The sequence below is a fragment of the Coregonus lavaretus genome (assembly GCF_964263955.1).
Source record: "Coregonus lavaretus genome assembly, chromosome: 3".
In the NCBI taxonomy this organism is placed as follows: domain Eukaryota; kingdom Metazoa; phylum Chordata; class Actinopteri; order Salmoniformes; family Salmonidae; genus Coregonus; species Coregonus lavaretus.
The window spans coordinates 24939536-24964729 of record NC_139990.1 but is presented as its reverse complement, the minus strand read 5'-3'; the positions used below and the strand labels follow the sequence as shown (position 1 = coordinate 24964729).

General features: G+C 41.7%; 1 protein-coding gene across 1 annotated transcript in view; it reads right to left on the bottom strand.

Annotated features, from left to right (window-relative positions):
• Positions 1–25194, bottom strand: part of col14a1b (collagen, type XIV, alpha 1b) — a gene marked incomplete at its 5' end in the record, with an annotated part of 113270 nt that overhangs the window by 17367 nt on the left and 70709 nt on the right. The window contains 16 exons of the mRNA XM_084158273.1: positions 759–812; positions 1944–2039; positions 3008–3061; positions 3337–3423; positions 4450–4527; positions 6051–6209; positions 13885–13994; positions 14304–14446; positions 15085–15223; positions 15627–15665; positions 15789–15953; positions 16110–16253; positions 16955–17078; positions 17296–17435; positions 20217–20291; positions 24554–24700. Coding sequence (XP_084014399.1) covers positions 759–812; positions 1944–2039; positions 3008–3061; positions 3337–3423; positions 4450–4527; positions 6051–6209; positions 13885–13994; positions 14304–14446; positions 15085–15223; positions 15627–15665; positions 15789–15953; positions 16110–16253; positions 16955–17078; positions 17296–17435; positions 20217–20291; positions 24554–24700 — 1754 coding nt within the window. The remainder of the gene's footprint in view (positions 1–758; positions 813–1943; positions 2040–3007; positions 3062–3336; positions 3424–4449; positions 4528–6050; positions 6210–13884; positions 13995–14303; positions 14447–15084; positions 15224–15626; positions 15666–15788; positions 15954–16109; positions 16254–16954; positions 17079–17295; positions 17436–20216; positions 20292–24553; positions 24701–25194) is intronic.

Here is a 25194-nt window from a genome sequence, read left to right as displayed (position 1 = left end):
GCTCGGTTGGTTGGATCATTATCCTAACTCATTACAGGTAATTAATGTTGTGAGGCCTGAGCTGTTTGTAATACACACTCTCTTGCATGACCTTCACAGCCGTCAAAGCCAAATTCCCCTCACTCAGACACAACAGGTACGGAATGACAATGGCATGGCTCAAAGCCTATTACAAACAAAAGCACACATCTCCCAACCTCTACAGTTATTGACAGGATCCATCTTAATTGGCTGAGCTCAGAGATTGACTATAATGAAAGTTTATTGCATCTTAGACATGAGTCATTACAACAGAGGGGAAATAGCTATTGTTGTTCTGTAAAAACTGCTGTGATGTCTTGTTACAGTCCAGGCAGGCGCTGAACATAACCACAGATCTAGGATTAGATGATCCTATCCGCTAATGCTCAGATTTACCATTAAGGGGATGGGAAGATATCTGACCCTTTATCAGTGGTTAAGACCAACTTCTACCTTCTCCTCTTGCTACCTGTGCAAATCATTTAATGCATTGAGATAAATATGACATCACATAAGCCAAAGGGGAGCAGGAGCCCTTCATACAAAACTCTCTCACCAGAACTCAGAATTACTTGTTCCTATTAGCAGCTACCTTACAGAGATATAAATTCAATATGACATTCAAAGATCTCCCTTTGGTGCAATGGTGTCATTTGTATGTCATTTGAAGATTGAATGCCATTTTGTGATGAGGGAAAGTGTGTCTGAAAGGGCAGGAAGTGAATGGTGATCTTTACCTGTATTCCTGGAGCGCCAGCTGCACCCTTCTCACCTCTCTCTCCTGGACCACCCTGAAGTTAGAAAAAACAACAATAAATATCAAGAGCAAATATCAAGCTTATTTGGAGGCTATTTTAGTTGGGGTCGTCACTATTTGGTCACCATCTGCGTTCTAATTACAAATGCCATTTGTTTCACAAGCTCTTACAGTAGCTGTACCTTAATAACCCTTAATAATCCCTTAGCTGTCACTATAATGCTGAATTAACGACAAATAAATAATGGTCATCGATATAGAACTTGTGTATGTTATACCAGAGAGAATAATGTACCATATGGTGGAGCAAAATTAATTTATTACAGTCTAATGCTTTTGTGGGTGCAAAATGGTTTTGTTACAGTCACTGGTAATTTACCACAGCTGTCCAGTAACCTCGTCATACACCCTACAAAGGATTGATTTGTTATTCATTCCTTATCTCTAAAAGCAATCCAGGTTGAATTATTATCCTGTCTGTTTAGGCTCTAAAGATCTGATCATTCCCTTATCTTAGACACATCGGCTAGAACCTGCTTTTGTTTGTTTTAATGCTTTAAGGGAGTAGAGCTAATTACCCTTGTCTCTTTTGTAAGCTTGCCTCTTTTTGAGGGGTAAGCAGCTCTTTGTGTAGGTGGAGTATATAAAGACTGAGTGACTTGTAAATAATGAAGATCCTCTCCGGGTTCATCCTGAGAGCGTGATCTTCCTTGCAATTGCTTGAATAAACCTCTTATTGCTGATAAATGAGTTCTGCCTGATTCCTTGAACGAGTTTTCCTCAACACATAGGTTGGCTTAAACATTGCCTTAGTAAAGTTAAGACACGTGGGCTTTTCCTTTAATGTTTTACCCGTCCTTCATCAGTCACTGACCTGTCAATACCAATGCAGGTGTAACAGTGTACTTCATATTGTACTGCACTGTTTACAGTCTATTAGGTTATGATACATCCTCCCTCCTTTATGGCTTACGTTTAACAAAAGTCCTTGGGAGAGAAAGAATCGATATCCGAGTATTACAACAGCTTTTACAAGGTAGACTTTATAGCAGGCCTAGGTGAATCTGGTACTGTAGCTATGTTATGTATGTCGGGAAACTAGACTCCTCTAATATGTGCAGTATTAGATGGTGTGAGTGTGTGTATGCGCATGTGTGTGTCTTACCGGGGGGCCCATGATGGTCCGGCCGCTGGGACCTTGGGGGCCAGGAGGCCCCTGCAGCCCAGGAGTACCAGCGTCCCCAACTGGACCTATCGGCCCCTGTCATAGAGACAGAAGAACACATTGATAAAATTGATTAGAATATAGTTAACAAAGAGATAAAGTGATCTAGTTAAATCCCCTATATTCTACAGCCATTACCACTATGTAGTATCACTGGAACAAACAGAGGAAATATACAATTCATTTTCAATGTATTACAAAGTACAATTTGAAACAACAATAATATACCCATTTGTGAATGTTGAACTGCTAGCTGGTAATATAGTCCTGTAAACATGTTTTAATGACATATAGGACTACAACAGCGGAACTGCAATCTAAGGCTTTCAAAAGTTGACGATATGAATATCAATAGTGTGCTGTGCAAGGTTTCATGGAGGGCGAGCAATATGTTAATATATATTTTATTCCATACAACTGTCTTCATCCTTTATACATCATCTGACCGAGCTCTGGGCGGCTGAGAGGGGGCTTTAGGCTAACTCTGTGATTTAACTGCAAATCAGAGACCCGTGAGGCCACTCTCTGTCTGTCTTGTCGTGAGCCAACCAGTCGCAGGCCATTGACTTTCATTGGGGCATGCTGCGTCTCCGATGAATTTAAAATTCATGAGAGTAGAAAGACAGCATGGGCGCACTGCGAGGACGCCTGCATTACAAGGACCTTCACATGCTCTAATAACACACAATTCAACCACCAGTGCAATTTTCTGGGACCCGTGCAATCCGAGTCGAATAGCATGTGAGAGAGTGAGAAATGAATAAAAGATTAGAACTTTACAGGGGGCATTTTCAGAGAGAGTGGGTTTTCAGCCAAGCCGAGTATAATGGGTCTTTTATGGAAGAGAGGTATCCATCAATGTGGGTATGTGTCTGTCAACCCACTCAGTGCTTGTGGAACTCTAACATATCTTGGTTTCAGTGAGTGTTACAAGTTGCATTGACTTTCATTGGGTTTTTACTAACGTGTGTGTGTGTGTGTGTGTGTGTGTGTGTGTACTGTACCACAGCTCCTGGTTCTCCACGGTCCCCTCTCCCTCCTCTGATCCCAGGACCACCCTGTTGATAACACACAAACACACACACACACACTCTCTGTCACACACCATCAACATTTCGTATCATAGACATTAAAGACACACTCTATCAACAAATCCTAAACACACTATCACACACAGGGGGTGTATGTACTGTAGCTATGTATATATCCCTTTCCATCCCCAAATGTCACGCCGTGTTCTGTTCAGCCACTGAATGCAATGAATGAGTTCCTAGTTCAACAACAGCTTTAAGTAACAAATTATGGTGATGAAGGAGAGACGGAGGGTCCTCACAGGGGGTCCAGTGGGGCCGGGGGGACCTTTGCTGTCCTGTGTGCAGGTGCAGGCACGGGGCATGGCAGGACAGTCCTCTTCCTTCCTCTGAGAGATGAGACAAATACCAGACAAATGAGACAAATACCACAATAACATGACTATGCTACTGTATAGAATATAGAAATTGTAGAGGAATATAAATATCTGGGTGTCTTTTTGGACAGTAAGCTTCAGTGGAGTAAATGTACAGACCAGATCTACAAAAAGAGCCAACAGAGACTGTACTTTCTAAAAAAGTTGGGTTCTTTTAATATAGACTGTACTATATTGACTCTGTTTTACAAATCCTTTATTGAGAGTATTTTAACTTTTTGTATTGTTTGTTGGTTTGGCAATGCCACTGTCAGTCAGAGAAACATGCTGAGAAGGATTATTACCACAGCAAGTAAGGTACTTGGAGTCAAACAGACAGGCCTGGATGAGATCTTTAAGGTCAGGGCCCTCCGTAAGGCTCACAAAATCATTTTAGACCCAAGTCACCCCCTGTACCTGGACTTTGAATTACTCCCCTCTGGGCGTAGGTATAGGGCACCCCTCAGCAGGAAAAATAGAACGAGACAATCATTTGTGCCAGGTGTGATATCCCTCTTAAATAGCTCGGGCAAATGTTCCCATTGACCCCGTAAGGCCAGCAGGCTAGTCTTTGTTTTAAATGTTTTAAATGTTTTATTTCTTATTTCTTACTTTTATTGGTGCGTGACTGTTATTGAAAGTTGTATTGTCAATCTTGTTTTGTATTTAACGCCACTTTAAATGTGTACATGACACTGCAACAAAATTTCCCCATGGGGACAATAAAGTAAGTAAGTAAGTAAGTAAGTATGACCACATGACAATACATGGAACACAAAAGGACAATGACCTAATGATTATGATATTGACCAAAGCATAATGATAATGAGGCTAATTATGGAAAAAAGTGGATAATGACCACAAGACAACACAACAACAGGATGACACAATATGACATCTATGACATGATCCTACGACATGCAACTACACATTACAACAAAGGTTAGGGTCATTCCATGTCAGTCAGTAGATTAGATCAGTAGTCAGGCTTGAACTCACCAGACCAGGAAGCTCACAGCACTTGTCTCGGCTGGCCCAGGACGTGCTGCAGACGATGTCAAACGACTGCAGTTGAAACTGAGGACAACAAAAACAGCAAACACACATATTTCTTTATACTGAACAACATGTAAAGTGTTTGTCCAATGTTTCATGAGCTTAAATAAACGATCCCATAAATGTTCCATACACACAAAAAGCTTTGTGCACAAATTTGTTTACATCCCTGTTAGTGAGCATTTCTCCTGTGCCAAGGTAATCCATCCACCTGACAGGTGTGGCATATCAAGAAGCTGATTAAACAGCATGATCATTACACAGGTGCACCTTGTGCTGGGGACAATAAAAGGCCACTTGACACACAACACAATGCCACAGATGTCTCAAGTTTTGAGGGAGTGTGCAATTGGCATATTGACTGCAGGAATGTCCACCAGAGCTGTTGCCAGAAAAATGAATGTTCATTTCTCTACCATAAGCCGCCTCTAACGTCGTTTTAGAGAATTTAGCAGTACGTCCAACCGGCCTCACGCCCGCAGACCACGTGTAACCACGCCAGCTCAGGACCTCCACATCCAGCTTCTTCACCTGCGGAATCGTCTGAGACCAGCCACCCGGACAGCTGATGAAACTGTGGGTTCGCACAACCAAACATTTTTTGCACAAACTGTCAGAAACCGTCTAAGGGAAGCTCATCTGCGTGCTCGTCATCCTCACCAGGGTCTTGACCTGACTTCAGTTTGGCGTCGTAACTGACTTCAGTGGGCAAATGCTCACCTTCGATGGCCACTGGCAGCTGGAGAAGTGTGCTTTCATGGATGAATCCCGGTTTCAACTGTACCGGGCAGACGGCAAACAGCGTGTTTGGTGTCGTGTGGGCGAGCGGTTTGCTGATGTCAACGTTGTGAACAGAGTGCATGTCAACGTTTTTAACAGAGTGCCTCATGGTGGCGGTGGAGTTATGGTATGGACAGGCATAAGCTATGGACAATGAACACAATTGCATTTTATCTATGCCAATTTTAATGCACAGAGATACCGTGACGTGATCCTGAGGCCCATTGTCATGCCATTAATCTGCCGCCATCACCTCATGTTTTAGCATGATAATGCATGGCCCTATGTCGCAAGGATCTGTACACAATTCCTGGAAGCTGAAAATGTCCAAGTTCTTCCATGGCCTGCATACTCACCAGACATGTCACCCATTGAGCATGTTTGGGATACTCTGGATCGACGTGTACGACAGTGTGTTCCAGTTCCTGCCAATATCCAGCAACTTCGCACAGCCATTGAAGAGGAGTGGGACAACATTCCACAGGCCAAAATCAACAGCCTGGTCAACTCTATGCAAAGGAGATGTGTCGCGCTGCATGAGGCAGATGGTGGTCACACCAGATACAGACTGGTTTTCTGATCCACACCCCTACCTTTTTTTAAAGGTATCTGTGACCAACAGATGCATATTTGTATTCCCAGTCATGTGAAACCCATAGATTAGGGCTTAATTTATTTATTTAAATTGACTGATTTCCTTTACTGTAACTCAGTAAAATCTTTGAAATTGTTGCATGTTGCATTTATCTGACTATGGGGCTTACCGGTGCAGAGTTGTCCTTCTTCCCCCGGGAGCGCACCATGCGTCCCAGCACCTCCAGGCCGTCTGTGGTGATGTTGCCCGCCGCGTTGATGGCCTTTTCCCCCACCAGCTTACAGTCGATGACAGCCTTGGCGCTGGTCTTGCTAATAGCCACATGCAGCTACAGGGAATATTAAGAACCAGACCTGGGTTCAAATACTATTTTAAATCTTTCAAATACTTTGAGCATTTGCCAAAGCCTGCCTGGAGTTCCAGTTAGGCAGGGTTTACACTTTTGTGGCTATTCTATTGGTTCCATTGCGCCAGGCAAGCTCAATCCTAAACACAGCTAAATGATCCTAAATTATTTAAAATAGTATTTGAACCCAGGTCTGTTTGGAACAGATGCAGTGGGATTGAAACGTCTTATGTGTGAGTCTCAATATATTTTTTCCAAAAGTCCAGAACACAGACAGCGGTTCAAAGAGACACAGGCTGTAAAATAAGGTCTGCTCTATAATTTCTGACATATTTCTGCGTGAGAATTCCACCAGTCATCTGAAACGAGAGTCAGTTTTGAAGTTGGGTGATTTCAGACGTTTTTGTGACAAATAAAATATTTGCTTTTTTTCTACCTTTGACACATCAAGCTTCTACTGTATGCTTCGTTGGAAATGGGATGTCTCATGGGGAAATATATGGGGGAATTTCAAGACATTAGCAACATCACATACACTACATGACCAAAAGTATGTGGACACCTGCTCGTTGAACATCTCATTCCAAAATCATGGGCATTAATATGGAGTTGGTCCCCCCTCTGCTGCTACCACACCCTCCACTCTTCTGGGAAGGCTTTCCACAAATGTTGGAACGTTGCTGAGGGGACTTGCTTCCATTCAGCCACAAGAGCATTAGTGAGGTCGGGCACTGATGTTGGGCAATTAGGCCTGGCTCGCAGTCGGCGTTCCAATTCATTTCAAAGGTGTTCGATGGGGTTGAGGTCAGGGCACTGTGCAGCAATGTTCCCTCAAATGTTTTTCCGCACTGAGCAAATTTCAGGTCTGCTGAGCGCAAAATTGAACGTTGTGAAAATTCTGTGCAACTTCCAGCGCGTGTTTACTGTGAACACTCATAATGTAGGCCTACCAGAGTGGCCTACCATCAAAAACAATGGAGAAAATGCATCCCATAACATTTTAACATGGAAATATCTGTTCTATCATTCAGCCTACAATAGCATCCAATGTGTGGAGTTCAATGTAGGCCTACATTCCATGAGGCTTTTGAAAAAAACATGCAGGGCTTGACATTAACCTGTTTATTCACCTGTCCTTCAGACAAGGAGGTGACTGAAAATGTTGTTGTTCCCATACCATTATTACAGATAATCTGACAAATGATGCTACCCTCTGCCTATTGGCTACTTAGCTTATTCAAGCCTGTCTCAAAATACAACACAGCCCCTTTAAGACAAAAAAAAAGCTCTTTACCTGACTAACTTTTCAAAGTTGCTCTTGTAGGAAGCAATCACTCCCCTTTTGCTGACTACAAATGATCTATAACTTGGCTAATAACTCACTAAATAGCAAAGGATATGAACAAAATCTGCACATGTGTCTACATGCAGCTCTTGCTTTGATCTCAAAACAAGCGCATCTACTCACAGATCCATATATGGCAATGGTCTACTGCAGCGCTGATTGGCTATGCCGCACTGGTCTATGTAGAGTATGGGCTGGGTCATGCATAGGGCAGTGGCGGTCACAAAATTTTGTCAGCCGGTGATTGTAAAGCAAACAACTGTCGGACTCACGATAATTGACCGTTAATTAACATAAACACATTTAGCATCTCCTGGCTTCCACACATAGCCTACTGATATAGAAATTAAAATATATACAGGTTAAAAGTAATGACTAAATGTTCCACCCTTAAATATAGTGAAATGTTCTTGTTTTAAGTATGATTAGTACTTTCAAATCAAATCACATTTTATTGGTCACATGCGCCGAATACAACAGGTGCAGACATTACAGTGAAATGCTTACTTACAGCCCTTAACCAACAGTGCAACAACAAAAAGTGTTGAGAAAAAAAGAGCATAAGTCAAATAAAATAACAGTAGGGAGGCTATATATACAGGGGGGTACCTGTATATATAGTAGTGACTAATTATTACACTCCGAAACTGTGTGAGATGTGTTAGAATCTACTACCTGGTAATGTGTGAGTGTAGAACCAGTAAAGATTATGACATTGTGTTACTATTTAGCAATGTGAGTAAGAGTTAGGCCAGACAACAAAGGACAAGGAGAACTGTCTACAGGCAACTGAGAAACCAAGATAAAGAGGCCTCCCAATTTAGGGAGGAGAGAGACTATGATAAGAACATGTGTGTGTGTGTATGTATGTGTGTGTATGTATGTGTGTGTGTGTGTGTGTGTGTGTGTATGTGTGTGTGTGTGTGTGTGTGTGACCTGATGGTCAGGAGAGCAATTTTCAAGTGGAAAACTACAACCCGCCTAAAGAGGGGAGGGATTTTTGTATGACGTGTGTGTATAAAAGATGGACTCTGAAATTGTGATAACAGAATTCTCAATGAATAAAGGCCTGACTATGCAGACCGGGACTCTGTCCGTTTCTTGATCCAAAAGCATTACAACCTTTTGGGAGACGCACAGAGACACAGAAATAGTTAGTTAAATAATTCTCATAACACCTACAAGCCATTTTAAAAAGTAGAATAAATCCATGTAATATAACCTACACCTTCACAATAAATCCATTCTTTATTTTAGACAGGTCTAAAGAAGCATGATATGAAGAAAATGTAGTATATTCAGAAGAAAAGAATAGCATACTCTGAGTTGTCCTTATGTTAGTGTCACACCAGCATTCGCTTTGACTTCCCCTCCTGTCCAGCTCAGGCGTTCGGCGTCACCGGCCTTCTAGCTGCTGCTGAACCTACTGCTGGCAAACGCCCTTCACTCATCAACCCCGGACTTGTCTCGTCATCATTACACACACCTGGTTCCAATCCCCACTCTATCACTGTATATATACTCCCTCTGCCATTTGTCTTTGTCGGTCATTGTATATGTTGCTTGTTTTCCTGAGAAGAATCTCTCCTACTATTTCCTGAGTACTTTATATTTAGCACTGTTGGTTTCGTCCTGCTTTAAGCTATGGTGCTTTAATAAATTCAGTAGTTCTAAACCTGCGACTGCTTCCTGCCTACTCCTCTCTACACTTGTGACAGTTAGGTCCTGATGTGGCTATGCCAAATGGCTGTGGGCTACACTAGTTCATTTAGCAGACAAGATTTGCTGATAATTCCGTGGCATTATTTTATAGTATGAAGAATACAATTGAACAAAGCTGAATAAAATGTAAATATTTTATCCAAATGATTTGAGTGAGTGCGCACATGCGGCTATTCTGTGTTGAGCGGTTAACAAAGAAATAGGTACTCCTATATGCTTAATTTAGAATTATGAATGTAACTTTACTTGTTCTACAAACGTTTAGCTAAATGTTTTGATTTTTAATACATTGTAAGGCTGCATGATGAGATTTTGAAAAAGTTGCTTGAAAGGCATGAGCTCTGCTTTGTTTTTTGCGCAGGCTGTACACACTCCAATAGTCTCTCATTCACAATTTTGACAAGCATGCCTTTTGCGGCCCGGAGTACTGCGTTGTGCCCTTTTCCCTTAGTGTGCTGCGCAATTCGAAACGCCTCTCACTCACACGGCTCTCCGTCACGTGATCGGGTCTTTCTCACAGGCTACAAGTGAAGACAAAAACATCGGGGACGCAACGGCGCGCGTCCTTATCCAATTCCGAAGTGCATATTGAAGATATTGGAAGAACTGTCCACATTTACTTTTCGTCAGCCAACAAGATGAGTAGGCCTAACGAACAGCAAAAGCACTAGCCTATGTCAATCTACTCTCCCCCATAGTACAAAAGTCGACCTATTCTATTCTGTGCGAGAAATAAATATTCCAAACATAGTCTGGGACAGTTGTGGGGTGCAATAAATCCTAAATTAATACAACCACTAGCATCAAAAAAACATTTTCTACGCAATATGGCTGACGCAACAGATCAGAACGTTTAGCTTAAAATGTTGAAAATCTATTAGGCTATTTCTTCACATAAGCGCAGCAATGCGCACATGGCATTATGCTATAAGCGCGAATGTTCCATTAGCGGGAAAACACCATTATCAAAAGTGACCGCAAATGCGATTATGCATGTAATGCTTTTATTATAAAGGTGCATGTTTATGGTGAAAATTATCTTCCCCAAACTTGAAACTCGTGCTGCTTATGTATGCCAGTTAGGTTCTAAACCCCTTGTAAAGCGGATTAATGTGCTTAATTTTAAGAAGTTATTTGGCCACTTTAGTTGTGATACAAACCTTATCAAAACATGAGCTAGGCTAAATGAGGTGTGCGACTATGATTCGAAAAAGTCGCAAAAAAACTGCTGTTTATTATTCACAAGTGATAATATAGAAATTAACAAGTGATAGGCTAATATTGTCACCCATCAGACTATTCTTGATTTAATCTTGTCTTTACATATACTAAATAATATATATGTGTGAAATTTGTTTTGATTTAGAATGGAACATTAATCATGCACCTGTATCGAAACAGGGGCAGCGGGATAAAATACATGTAATCAATGCACTTAAATAGCAAATGGAGGATGCTTTTCCTGTGGTTCATTTTCATGCCAGCCAGGTAGGCTATACTCCTGTTATAAAGATAAACAATGTGCTTAATATTAGGAAAGTTGAGAAATAAATATAGTAGGCCTAGTCTATAGAAAGCTGATGGGATCTTCCTCTTTTTAGTAGAGGCAATCACTGTTTTCACGTGCAATTGCATAGCCTATATAAATGTTGCGCAACATCAGCTCATGGGCTCTCATGAAGTGATTTTCGATTACATTTGCATTGATGTCAGAGTGATTAGAGGGACAATAGAGTGCTGAGTACCAGGCAGTTAGCAAGTTTGGTAGGCTACTAATGACCATCAGCAGCATCAGAGCTTGGAGAAGCCTAATTACCGTGACTAAACAGTCACATGGAATTTGACTGCCTTCATGACTCATGACTCATGACCGCCGGTGTGGCGGTAATACGGTCACCGCAACAGCCCTAGTGATGCACAATAGAATCCTACTCCGATGCCTACAACAAAATCTCTTGTATAGTTAGTTTTGTTTCGGTATGTTACATTGAAATTGGCTAATATTACATTGATTCGATAACAATTGCCACAGTAAAGGGAAACGTTGATAGTGTTAACTAACACGGAAAAGTCTAGAAAGTTGAGTGAAGTTCAATTTTGTGCTTCTCTCCGTGGGCTGATGTTTCTTCTGAGCTCTGCGCGGCAGTCTCGGGGCTACTGCATGCCCGCGCGCAGCTTAGAGGGAACATTGCTGTGGAGGCCAGTCAAGTTCTTACACACCGATCTCGACAAACCATTTCTGTATGGACCTCACTTTGTGCACAGGGGCATTGTCATGCTGAAACAGGAAAGGACCTTCCCCAAACTGTTGCCACAAAGTTGGAAGCACAGAATTGTCTAGAATGTCATTGTATGCTGTAGCATTAAAATGTATCTTCACTGGAACTAAGGGGCCTAGCCCGAACCATGAAAAACAGCCCCAGACCATTATTCCTCCTCTACCAAACTTTACAGTTGGCACTATGCATTCGGGCAGGAAGCATTCTCCTGGCATCTGCCAAACCCAGATTCGTCCGTCGGACTGCCAGATGGTGAAGCGTGATTCATCACTCCAGAGAACGCATTTCCACTGCTCCAGAGTCCAATGGCGGCGAGCTTTACACCACTCCAGCTGACGCTTGGCATTGCGCATGGTGACCTTAGGCTTGTGTGTGGCTGCTCGGCCATGGAAACCCATTTCATGAAGCTCCCGACGAACAGTTATTGTGCTGATGTTGCTTCCAGAGGCAGTTTGGAACTCGGTAGTGAGTGTTGCAACCGAGGACAGACAATTTTTACGCGCTACGCACTTCAGCACTCAGCGGTCCCGTTCTATGAGCTTGTGTGGCCTACCACTTCGTGGCTGAGCCATTGTTGCTCCTAGATGTTTCTACTTCACAATAACAGCACTTACAGGGCAGAAATGTGAAGAACTGACTTGTTGGAAAGGTGGCATGCTATGACGGTGCCACGTTGAAAGTCCCTGAGCTCTTCAGTACAGGCCAATCTACTGCCAATATTTGTCTATGGAGATTGCATGGCTGTGTGCTCGATTTGATGCACCTGTCAGCAACAGGTGTGGCTGAAATAGCCGAATCCACTAATTTGAAGGGGTGTCCACATACTTCTTGCCATGTAGTGTATCTATTCTACCTGATTATCAACTGTAAATGTGTGTCTTTATGAAACAGCACTTTCAGCTTTAATTGACATTGGGTGCATTACAATGCTAAAGCTCTGATAAGGATGGAACTGTAGCATTTCCTTTGCATTTACACCTTTTTTTCCTACAAAAACAGATTCCTGATGAATCATTCGAATTAGGCAACTAATTCTAAACCTACTGCAATGCAGGGAGTCAGCAAAGTATCTAGCCATCAATCAAGTCTTCTTGAGAGGTAATCTAAAATGTTGCCACATTATCACCAAAGTGCTGACAAGATGACACAAGAATACTTATGGATTGGCAGGGGAAAGAATTGCAGTAATCACTGGTGATAATTTGCTAAGGAAAAAGGCAACAGTGGGTTAGTTGAATACAGGTCATAGTCACTTTCAGTCACATCAAGTTCCTCTTCCCTGCATAGTTTAGCTGGTTTAGCTTGTTTGGAAGTGGCTATGATTCAAATATGAATATATTATCTTGACAATATTTGGGGTGCCAGCTTCATTCCACATGGTTTGCATTTTCTAAAATAAAATAAATTATTTCAGCAGATAGCAGGTTAAATATGAAGGCCATTCCTTGTGAACATCATAATGGCACTGTATTACCCATAGTATATATTAAATGGTACAGCTACACACTGTTTAGTGGTCCTGTGTGACACAGTTGGTAGAGCGTGGCACTTGCAATGCCAAGGGTTGTGGGTTCGATTCCCACTGGGGCCACCCACACGTAAAATGTATGTACGCATGATTGTAAGTTGCATTTAATAAAAGCATCTGCTAAATGACATATACTACTTCTATTGTGCAGCCAAAAAGTTTAAACAATTTGAACAGTCAAAACATAAGTGATTTACAAACTGCTCCAAAAAAGGTAGGTGTTTGTTTCAGGTGCTACATTTACATTTTAGTCATTTAAAAGACGCTCTTATCCAGAGCGACTTACAGTTAGTGAGTGCATACATTTTTCATACTGGCCCCCCGTGGGAATCTAACCCACAACACTGGTGTTGCAAGCGCTATGCTCTACCAACTGAGCTACAGGAGGCCTACATCTCACTCATGGATGATAATGTCAGTTACCAAGCAAAGTTTTGGCATTCATAGACAGAGGATGATTATGACATTGGCAAGTGGGTGACCTGAATACACTATCAGATAACTGTGCCAGTGAAGAGAAAAAGCATATCCTCATTCACTTGAGCAGCAGGCCATGCATGTGGGCAAAGGTATTGTTAGCCCTGAGAACATAGGAGTCTACAGCCATGTCTCAGGCCTAAGGTATTGTAAGCTACACTGACAGCCAGACAAGAGTGACTTAACATCACTCAACAAGCTGGCTTATAGCCAGCAAGCAGGACCTTCACTGAGGTGTTAGGGTGATGTTGTAGCAGTGTTTGCACTGAGGAAGTGAGACAACAAGGAGTGCTTTTGAACTCTGACCTTGTGAAAACTGCCATAGAAGAGCTTCTTGATCTCAGGTCCCTCGAAGGTCACAGTCTGAAACTGTCCTTTATAGTCGTGGTTGAAGAAGGTGAGGGTCTTGCCACCGTCTAGAGTTGGAAAGAGAACGTTTGCCAGTATACAGTACAACTCGAATATAGTGAGGAATGTTCTCGTTTCAAATAGAGGAGGCATGGAGGGTTTAGTAGACATTGTGCAATCTGAGCAATGGGATAGCTTTTGAAAATGTAGCCTACATTGAGAAAATGTTTGTGCTGCTCACAATTGATAAATGAGCAGAGACACCTGGATAAATAAATATCCATTGCTTTGTGTCTCTTGTGACAGCAACCAAACAGTGGGAACTTGACACACGGTCCCAGCTAAGTCCCAGGCCAGTCCCCCGGCATTCTACTTACTGTCCAGGATGACGCCCACCAGGGGCTCGTTGTCCTTGTTGAGAATCTCCCACAATGCAAAGGGCTCCTTGGGGGTTTCAGGCAGCAGGCGGAACAGCATGGTGATGGTGTAATCAGAGGGCAAGCCCTCGGGGTGGATAAACCTGGGGTGGAAAGTTCACAGAACAATAGGCTCTAGTCTGAACATACAATGGCTTTTGTTGTAGCACCTTCACAGTTCAACTGTTATTAGAAACCATTTCAAAAGCTGTTTCAACTTGCCAATTAAATTATTTCAATAGTGTAATTCAATTCTAAAAGAGAGGTTAGGAGCAGGAAGCTATTGTTTCTTCATACTGTATTTGGACCACATTTGCTGCATTATAATTTGAGAATGAAACACAAAATCACTATGCTTTCTGTGATGTGTTGTGGGGATTGTTGCAGATAAAGGAGAGGAAATACACCAGGTGAGGCCAGCTGTCTGTTATTATCACCACCTCTTCATTGTAATAACAGCATTTTCAGGCCACATGACAGGAAAAGAGGATTCAATTCAGGGGAGTAGGGTTAGTTGTATGCTATAAGGTGATGTTTATGTTATCATTGGGTAAGTGTTGCCAGTACTTAAATACATTGTCTTAAAGGTCCTGTGAAGTGTCATGTACTTGTGTTAAGCAGCCTGTATCATTGTACTCACTGACGTTTTGTCACTTTGGACAAGAGCACCTACTAAATTCTACATGATTGATGGAAGATAATGTGCTGTAATGCCTTTTAGTTAAGATGCTAGTGTCCATACTTGGTGGGCTGGGCGAGGAGGGAGTTGTTGTGCAGGCTGAAGCAGGGGAAGCTGTTGAAGGTGCCAGGCTCCATGGACACTCCTGATACACGTCCATACAGACCCTCCACCAGGCCAAACATCTCCATCATCCTGAAACCTGCAGCCACAACATAAACAACCATGAGTTGGTTTAAAAGCAGATATATCCAGTTGACTACTGATAAGTAAAAATAATATGTGACTGGCTCTGTTTTTATCATGACTTCTCAATACTGAGCTTCTACTTCTTATTATTAAAGATATTCTGATTTACTAGTACACACTCGGAAACAGGCCTTTTTACGCAGTGTTAATGGTATGGGTTGGCACTTCAGAGTCCAGAGTTTGCAATTATCTGAGTGAACTGTACTGTACCTGTCCAGTTTACAGTGATATTGTGCATAACAGTTCTACTGGGGTCGGAACTAGTCAACGGGTCAGAGAGGAGAGAGTTCTTGACTGTGCCCTATATGCCAGGAGGCATGAAGTGTTATATAAGTAAGTATGCTCCAGTCTCTAACCTGGCAAGGTACTGCCACTCATCGCCACCGAAGGACAAGCTGAAAGACAAAACATTTATGTAACTCCATGGATAATAATAGACACAATAATATGCCCCCCCCCCGTTTTCAAATAACATGGATTTAGATTGAGATTTTTTTTAACGCTCCTGTAGGACTCACTGGCAGTGGCAGCCTCACAAACAAAGGTGACCAGCTTTTCCTCAATTTTCTTGAAGGCGTCTAAATCGTCCACAAAGAAAACGTGTCTCTCGCTGGGCTTGCTGGCGATGCTCACCAGCTCCCCGTAGTCCGCATCCGCAAAACCAATGGCAAAAACAATGTACCCTGTGAAGAAGGTAAGCATACACTATTGCCAATTGTGTGTAATGTGCATACAAATCTATACCATTTTGGTGGATTAACATATACAGATACTTTTTTGTGTTGTAGAATGTTATTTTAATGTACTATTCAATTGAATTCTCGCATCATGTGCCTCACCTTCTATCTGCATCTCTTTGGAGACCTTGTTGACATCGTCTTGAGAGCGCCCGTCAGTCAAAACCACCAGTACTTTGGGGATGCCCCTCCGGATCCCTCCCCCCACCGTGAAGATGGTGTCTTTCACATGCCGGATGGCTAGACCTAGAGTAAGAGAGAAGGAGGGATGAAGGGAGGGATGAAGGGAGAGAGAGAGAGGGAGGAGGGGAAGATAAAGAAAGGAGTTACACTCAGTGATATTGACAGCAGGATATAGCCAGGTTACTTGGTAGAGGATTATGGTTTTGGGTTATCACGATCACTGCAAATGATTCAGCAAACAACATATAATCTAGTTATTATTCCCACCCCACCTGCAACTATACACACAAATACAGCATAATCAAAGCAGAACACAATGCAACAATTATCATTACCAAGTGGACTTCTTCGTTGCACACATTTGAAAAAAAGAAAACATTGCTAGATGACTTGGAGAATGCATTATCTCTCTCCTTGGGGTTCCTGGGTTTGGTACTTAGAAACACTGATTAGTGACAGTATCTCACTGCTTTCCGGAAGCCACGCTTGACAACTCTGGCCTGTCTGATTACAATGACTGATTATTTTTTGGCAGGTTACAAAAGGAAAGTCAATAAGGGGTATTTCTGTTCATCTGGCGGCTACAGCTGTCTCAATGGGATTCAGTTATCCTGTTAATTAACAGCTATGGGAGTCCCTTTAGAAATTCTAAGAAAAAGAAATAGGAACTTAATGTATGATTCAGAGTAATTGTATGAAAACTCTACATTGGTAGGGAGTGAATAAGGTTTGGCAAAGGTTTGGCTTTTATAAAGTCCACTTGCCTGTCTTGGTGTTCCCTCCCTTGTAGGAGATGCGGTTAATGGCCTCTAGCAGCCTCTCCTTGTTGTCGTAGGAGTTGAGTTTGAACTCGGTTCTGGCATCGTCACTAAACTGGACAATGGCCACCTGGCGGGAGAAAGATATTTTTAGTTTAATGGAAAATGGGGCATTGTTCATAAAAGCACAGGTGACACATAGTCAAACATAAGTGTACCCTCATACATTTTAAGACCATTAATTACAATTTATTTGACTATATCACTACCAAGATGTAGTACAGTACTGTAAGAGCTAGCTGGCTACAGGACCTCCTCCATTGGTTGGTCTAGGTGTCAATATTTACCTGAGTGCCATCTGGTCCAATGGTGTCGAGGGCTCCTGTGGTGCTGTACAGGAAGCGGATGATTTTCAGGAAGCTGTCATCCCCGATGCTCCAGGAGCCGTCCACTAGGAACGCCAGGTCTGCCTTGGCTGCCTTGCAAACTGGCATGAGAGAAAGGAATGAGAGAGGAGATAGTGAAAGAAGTAGAGAAAAGGAGGTGGAGGGAGGAGGAAGAGGGATAGAGGGATAGAGGGATGAGGAGAGATGAGGAAAGAGGGGAGGCGGGTGAGGAGTGAGAAAAGGAGAGGAGGAGAGGGGAGAGAGTGGAAGAGTGAGAAAAAATTATATACACACAGAGAAAGAGACAGAGGGAGAAAGAAGAGGACAATTACATTTACAAGGCAATTAGAACATGCTCTTATCAAGAGCAATTTATATTCAGTGCCTACAATAAGAGTTCTGATAGACAGCATATATAATACAAACTGACAAAGAAAGACAGAACAATACACACATAAACACACATTCTAGCCTCAACAGGCAGCAGTGGAAGAATCATAATGGAGAATGGAGAGAGCTTTCTCATTCTCCACAGGTTACGAGAGAGGAGCTGCGATGATTGGCAATTATCTCAACAACTTCCCTCTCGCATATCAGGACCAGCCAGGGACAGATTGACCAGTAGAACATCTCATTTCCTGTTGTTTGTTGTTCTGCTCTGTCATTTTCAAAGGAACCAAAGATAATAACCAAGTTGCTAGTATGTGGGAAGCAAAGTGAACTAAAAGTTGCATTTGTTTATGTTTCCTAGGCAAACAATAACAATAATAAAACAATAAGAATTACAGGCTTGGAAATTGACTTGGTCTGAGTTCCAACAGAGGGGACTGAGTTTTCAATTACATTTCAAGACTCATCCTGGAAAGCTGTGTAGGAAGAAAGAAAACTGCTAAGATTATTGTTCTCAAAAACAGCAAATAAAGTTAAACTTTTACAAATGTTCTACAAGTTATATCTTCAGATAATATTATGTTGCATGTGTTTGTTGGAGAATTGTAAACTCTGAGATATTCTGACTTGAAACTCAGGATACAAGACTGTAACAAGTTCCAGCTTATGGTATTATCTCAGACTCAAAAGCTCATATGGGATCGTTTTTGAAAGTCTGAAAAGATTTGTGATTATTCCAAAAGCCCATTAAACAGCTTTACTATCATTTCAGACGTCTATAGTCATGGCTGTGCAATAGACACTGCGTATATGAACGTGTAATAGATTCACAAATTTGTGTCAGGAGTCATTTGAGGTTTGAATGTCAGTCAGGGACCGGTTTAAAATTGACCCAGCAACTTGACAGAGTGATTTCCATTGTACCTGCCTGTTCTGAGTGCTCTCTAGTTTACTTTTACCTTTTACCAAACAAAATTGCAGTGCCTTCAGAAAGTATTCACACACCTTGAGTTTTTCCACATTTTGTTGTGTTACAGCCTGAATTTAAAATGGATTAAATTGAGATATTTTTTCTCACTGGCCTACACACAATACCCCATAACGTCAAAGTGGAATTTTTTGTTGTTTAAATTTTTACATATTAATTAAACATGAAAAGCAGAAAGGTCTTGAGTCAATAAGTATTCAACCCCTTTGTTACGGCAAGCCTAAAAAAGTTCATTTGCTTAACAAGTCACATTATAAGTTGCATTGACTCACTCTGTGTGCAATAATAGTGTTTAACATGATTTTTGAATGACTACCCTCATCTATGTACCCCACACATACAATTATCTGTAAGGTCCCTCAGTCGAGCAGTGAATTTCAAACACAGATTCAACCACAAAGACCAGGGAGGTTTTCCAATGCCTCACAAAGAAGAGCACCTATTGGTAGATGGGTAAAAAAAAAAAGAAGCAGACATGAAATATCCATTTGAGCATGCTGAAGTATCCATTTGAACATGCATACTGTTTGCAACAAGGCAGTAAAGTAATACTGCAAAAAATCTGGCAAAGGAACTCACTTTTTGTCCTGAATACAAAGTGTTATGTTTGGGGCAAATCCATTATTGAGTACCACTCTCCATATTTTCAAGCATAGTGGTGGCTGCATCATGTTATGGGTATGCCTGTAATCATTAAGGACTGGGGAGTATTCAGGATTTAAAAAACTGAATGGCGCTAAGCACAGGCAAAATCCTAGAGGAAAACTTGGTTCAGTCTGCTTTCCACCAGACACTGGGAGATTAATTCACCTTTCAGCAGGACAATAACCTAAAACACAAGGCCAAATCTACACTGGAGCTGCTTACCAAGAAGAGAGTGAATGTTCCTGAGTGGCCGAGTTACAGTGTTGACTTAAATCTGCTTGACCTATGGCAAGACCTGAAAATGGTTGTCTAGCAATGATCAACAACCACATTTTTTCAGAAACACAACCCAACCGAGCCACACTGCTTCTTGACACAGTGCCCACTTAACCCGGAAGCCAGCCGCACCAATGTGTCGGAGGAAACACCGTACACCTGGTGACCGAGTCAGCGTGCACTGCGTCCAGCCCACCACATGTGTAGATAATCTATCATTGGGGATATCTCTACAGTATCTGTTCGCCAATGGGTGATGACTTGTGAGCATTCAAGTGCAAAATTGCTGCGATACATCACCCAGGTAGATGTTCACAGTGGTGGAGGACAGTATTAGTTCCCTTTACCCCATAAAGATACATGAAGTGCTTTGAGGCCAAACCAAAAGCATTACAGCTTACTAAACGCAATACAGACCTAAAATATTTCTCTCCAGCAGCCCAACCAAGCATCAGTGTTTAAAACACTGATGACCTCAGTACTAGTCTACCAGATAGGAATGGAGTGGAAATACCCCATTTTTAGAAGAGTGCACCACAATAGGACCCACAGGTATGTGTTTACAACAGGGCTTTTGCATTACCTTCCTTGGCTGAGGGTATGGTGGGAGGAGGGGTTGTAGTGGGTGGCCTGGTGGGTGCCGGGGTGGGAACAGGGACTGCATGAAAGCAATGACATAAGACACACACAAATCATTATAACATCCTTATTAGTTTTCTATGTCACCTCACCTGACAAACATGCTTGGTGAAGCTTTCATTTACAGTAAAAAAATGGCTTCACACAGAAGATACCACATTGATTAAATCATCAAACATAACATACAGTTGAAGTTGGAAGTTTACATACACCTTAGCCAAATACATTTAAACTCATTTTTTCACTATTCCTGACATTTAATCCTAGTAAAACTTCCCTGTCTTAGGTCAGTTAGGATCACCACTTTATTTTAAGAATGTGAAATGTCAGAATAATAGTAGAGAGAATGATTTATTTCAGCTTCCCAGTTCACATTCCCAGTGGGTCAGAAGTGTACATACAATCAATTAGTATTTGGTAGCATTGCCTTTAAATTGTTTAACTTGGGTCAAACGTTTCGGGTAGCCTTCCACAAGCTTCCCACAATAAGTTGGGTGAATGTTGGCCCATTCCTCCTGACAGAGCTGGTGTAACTGAGTCAGGTTTGTAGGCCTTCTTGCTTGCACACGCTTTTTCAGTTCTGCCCACAAATGTTCTATAGGATTGAGGTCAGTGCTTTGTGATGGCCACTCCAGTACCTTGACTTTGTTGTCCTTAAGCCATTTTGCCACAACTTTGGAAGTATGCTTTGGGTCATTGTCCATTTGGAAGACCCATTAGCAACCAAGCTTTCACTTCCTGACTGATGTCTTGAGATGTTGCTTCAATATATCCACATAATTTTCCTTCCTCATGATGCAATCTATTTTCTGAAGTGCACCAGTCCCTCCTTCAGCAAAGCACCCCCACAGCATGATGCTGCCACCCCCGTGCTTCACGGTTGGGATGGTGTTCTTCGGCTTGTAAGTACCCCCTTTTTCCTCCAAACATAACAATGGTCATTATGGCCAAATAGTTATATTTTTGTTTCATCAGACCAGAGGACATTTCTCCAAAAAGTACGATCTTTGTCCCCATGTGCAGTTGCAAACCGTAGTCTGTCTTTTTTATGGCGGTTTTGGAGCAGTGGCTTCTTCCTTGCTGAGCGGCCATTCAAGTTATGTCGATATAAGAATTGTTTTACTGTGGATATAGATACTTTTGTACCTGTTTCCTCCAGCATCTTCACAAGGTCCTTTGCTGTTGTTCTGGAATTGATTTGCACTTTTCACACCAAAGTACATTCACCTCTAGGAGACAGAACGCGTCTCCTTCCTGAGCGGTATGATGGCTGCGTTGTCCCATGGTGTTTATACTTGCGTACTATTGTTTGTACAGATGAACGTGGTACCTTCAGGCATTTGGAAATTGCTCCCAAGGATGAACCAGACTTGTGTAGGTCAAAAAAAAAATGTCTGAGGTCTTGGCTGATTTCTTTTGATTTTCCCATGATGTCAAGCAAAGAGGCACTGAGTTTGAAGATAGGCCTTGAAATACATCCACAGGTACACCTCCAATTGACTCAAATGATGTCAATTAGCCTATCAGAAGCTTCTAAAGCCATGACATCATTTTCTGGAATTTTCCAAGCTGTTGAAAGGCACAGTCAACTTAGTATATGTAAACTTCTGACCCACTGGAATTGTGATACAGTGAATTATAAGTGAAATAATCTGTCTGTAAACAATTGTTGGAAATATTACTTGTGTCATGCACAAAGTAGATGTCCTAACCTAACCTAACCTAACCGACTTGCCAAAACTATCGTTTGTTAACAAGAAATGTGTGGAGTGGTTGAAAAATGAGTTTTAATGACTCCTACCTAAGTGTATGTAAACTTCCGACTTACTGGCACCCCTGACTGGCAATGCACAAACAATACTTAAAAAAATATAAACAATATAATTATAGTGATAAACTCAAAATACCAACATGTGAGAAATACTGTACTATATTAATGTTCCAATGGAACCCACCGAAATCATTTATTGATTTAATTAAAAATCAATGTTCTCCAAATCAAGGTTTCACAATTAGTGCCACCCTTAAAGATGATTGTAAATAACATCTACCTAAATTAAACCAGGAATTAAATTACACGTATTTAAGTTTATCTAAGTCTTAAGGAACTATATTGAGCCATTACATCACTTTCTGTTTCACTAGGGTATAAAAATGAGGTAACATGCATGCAATATCCCTTTGTCATCCAACACCATGAAGAAAACAAAAGAACTGGCAGTTCAAAAGAGACAGATGGTCGTAGACCTTCATAAATCTGGTAATGGCTACAAGAAGATCCACAAATGATTGAATATACCACTGAGCACTGTATTAAAGAATTTAAAAGATATGGAACAGTTGAAAACCTCACGCAAATGCATTTTGCCCCCAGCATAGGGAGGAGGATGGTGAGAGAAGCAACAAAATCCCCAAGAATCACTGTGAAAGAATTGCAAGCCTTGGTGGCATCTTGGGGTCACCAGGTTTCAAAAAGCACCATCAGACGCCACCTCCACAACCACAGGCTCTTTGGAAGGGTTGCCAGAAGAAAGCCCTTTCTGACCCCAAGACACAGACGCAAGTGCTTGGAGTTTGCCAAACGTCATTTAAATTATGACTGGAAGAAGGTGCTCTGGTCAGATGAGACCAAAATTGAACTTTTTGGTCAGATACAGCATCGGCATGTTTGGCTTCGAAACAGAGATGCATACAAGGAGAGGCACCTCATACCCACGGTGAAATATGGTGGTGGATCAGTGATGTTTTGGGGCTGTTTTAATTCCAGAGGTCCAGGGGCACTGGTTAAGATTGTTGGCATAATGAATTCCACCAAGTAACAGGCAATTTTGGCTGACAATCTGGTTGCCTCTGCCAGAAGGCTGGGACTTGGCCATAGGTGGACTTTCTAACAAGACAATGACCCAAAACATACCTCAAGATCCACACAGAAATGGTTCTGTGACAACAAAATCAATGTTCTGCCATGGCCATCTCAGTCGCCGGACCTCAATCCAATCGAAAATCTGTGGGCTGAGTTGAAGACGGCAGAAACCCAAGAATGTGAAGGATCTTGAAAGGATCTCTGTAGAGGAATGGTCCAAAATCCCTCCAAATGTGTTCCTTAATCTTGTCAAACATTACAGGAAAAGACTCCATGCTGTTATCCTTGCCAGAGGTGGTTGCACTACGTACTAAACGAGGAGTGCCAATAATTATGAAACCTTGATTTTGGTGAAATGTATTTTGTATTAAATAACTGTATGATTTTGGTTGGTTCCATTGAAACATTAATAAAGTACAGTATTTCTCACGTTGGTATTTTGAGTTTATCGCTATAATTATGTTGTTTATATTTTTTTAAGTATTGTTTGTGCATTGCCAGTCAGGAGTGCCAGTAATTTTGGAGCCCACTGTATATTATTAGTCAGATGATAGAAGAATCAGAAGGAATTCAGAGAATATATCAGGGATGGTAGCTTATGCTTAGTGCTTAGATTATATTATATATTATATTATTATATTATATTATATTATATTATATATACCCATATACAGTAATTTTCTAGCTTGATCACTACCAACAACGGCAGTCAAATTGAAATGAATTGTACTGCTTTTTTCTAGCTCTGGAACCCTGCCGAAAACCGCATATACTTTACCGCCGTAGTAATTCAGCTACATGAAACTGGGAATTACTTTTGATGGCAGCCTGCAAGGCCACCTGGGGAAACGCAGGGTAATTTAAAAAGTCATTTAGCTCTAATCTGCATCAAAACAAAGCTATAAATCAGTGTCTAAACTTGAAGTAAAGCAACTCAATGCAAACAAATGCCTGGTGGGTTAGAGAGAGTGCCTTTATTACTGTTGTGAGTTGGCCACAGACCCAATCATGATTCATTCCAAGGGGAGGCATTCAAGTGCCTCCCAGGAGGCTAATAATGTTGTGAAAATATTGTATGTTGTGATTGTCTGTAAGGCATGTTGATGTACTGTATGTTCGGTTTGGATAATGTTGTAACAATGTTGCTACAGTCTAGAGGGAATCATTTAAACATTTATTTCTGTTTTAACTAAAAACTTTGAGCCACCAAAATAAATCACTTGGGGGCTGGTTTTGGCCCGCGAGCTGCCTGTTGCCGACCCCTGGGCTAGACTGTTGAGGCCGGGGGCGACGGACAGGAACTTATGTCGTCACAACATTGTCACTATGTTGTAAGAATTCTTTCTGAGAATAGTAGCAAGTCGGTTGTAGGGCTGTTGTAGAGTGTATACTAAGCAGCTGTTGAGGGGGACACCTACAGGTCTTCTCTGTGGTGGTTACTGCAGGTCCCTCTGTGTCCTGGAGTTGGGCGTACACACTGATTTTGTACTGCGTGTTAGCTGTCAGGTCATTGAAGCAGTGCCGGGTGGCTCCTCCTCCCAGCCTTGCCTCCTGTTTATGTCCATCTAAAATAAAGACAGAATCACCATCACATATACACTGAGTGTACAAAACATTAAGAACACCTTCCTAATACTGAGTTGCACCCCGCCACGGGAAACTGTTGAGCGTGAAAAACCCAGCAGCGTTGCAGTTCTTGACACAAACCAGTGCGCCTGGCACCTACTCCCATACCCCGTTCAAAGGCACTTAAATATTTTGTCTTGCCCATTCACCCTCTGAATGGCACACATACACAATCCATGTCTCAATTGTCTCAAATCTTTTAAATGTTTCTTTAACCTGTCTCCTCGACTTCATCTACACTGATTGAAGTGACATCAATAAGGGATCATAGCTTTCACCTGGTTAGTCTATGTCATGGAAAAAGCAGGTGTTCTTAATGTTTTGGACACTCAGTTTACCACTGGTTTCCATCATAATCAATGCTGTTGTCATCAGCAGGAGCATGTTCAGTATAGAAATGTACAGGTAAGTAATGAATTCCAATTCTAAGATG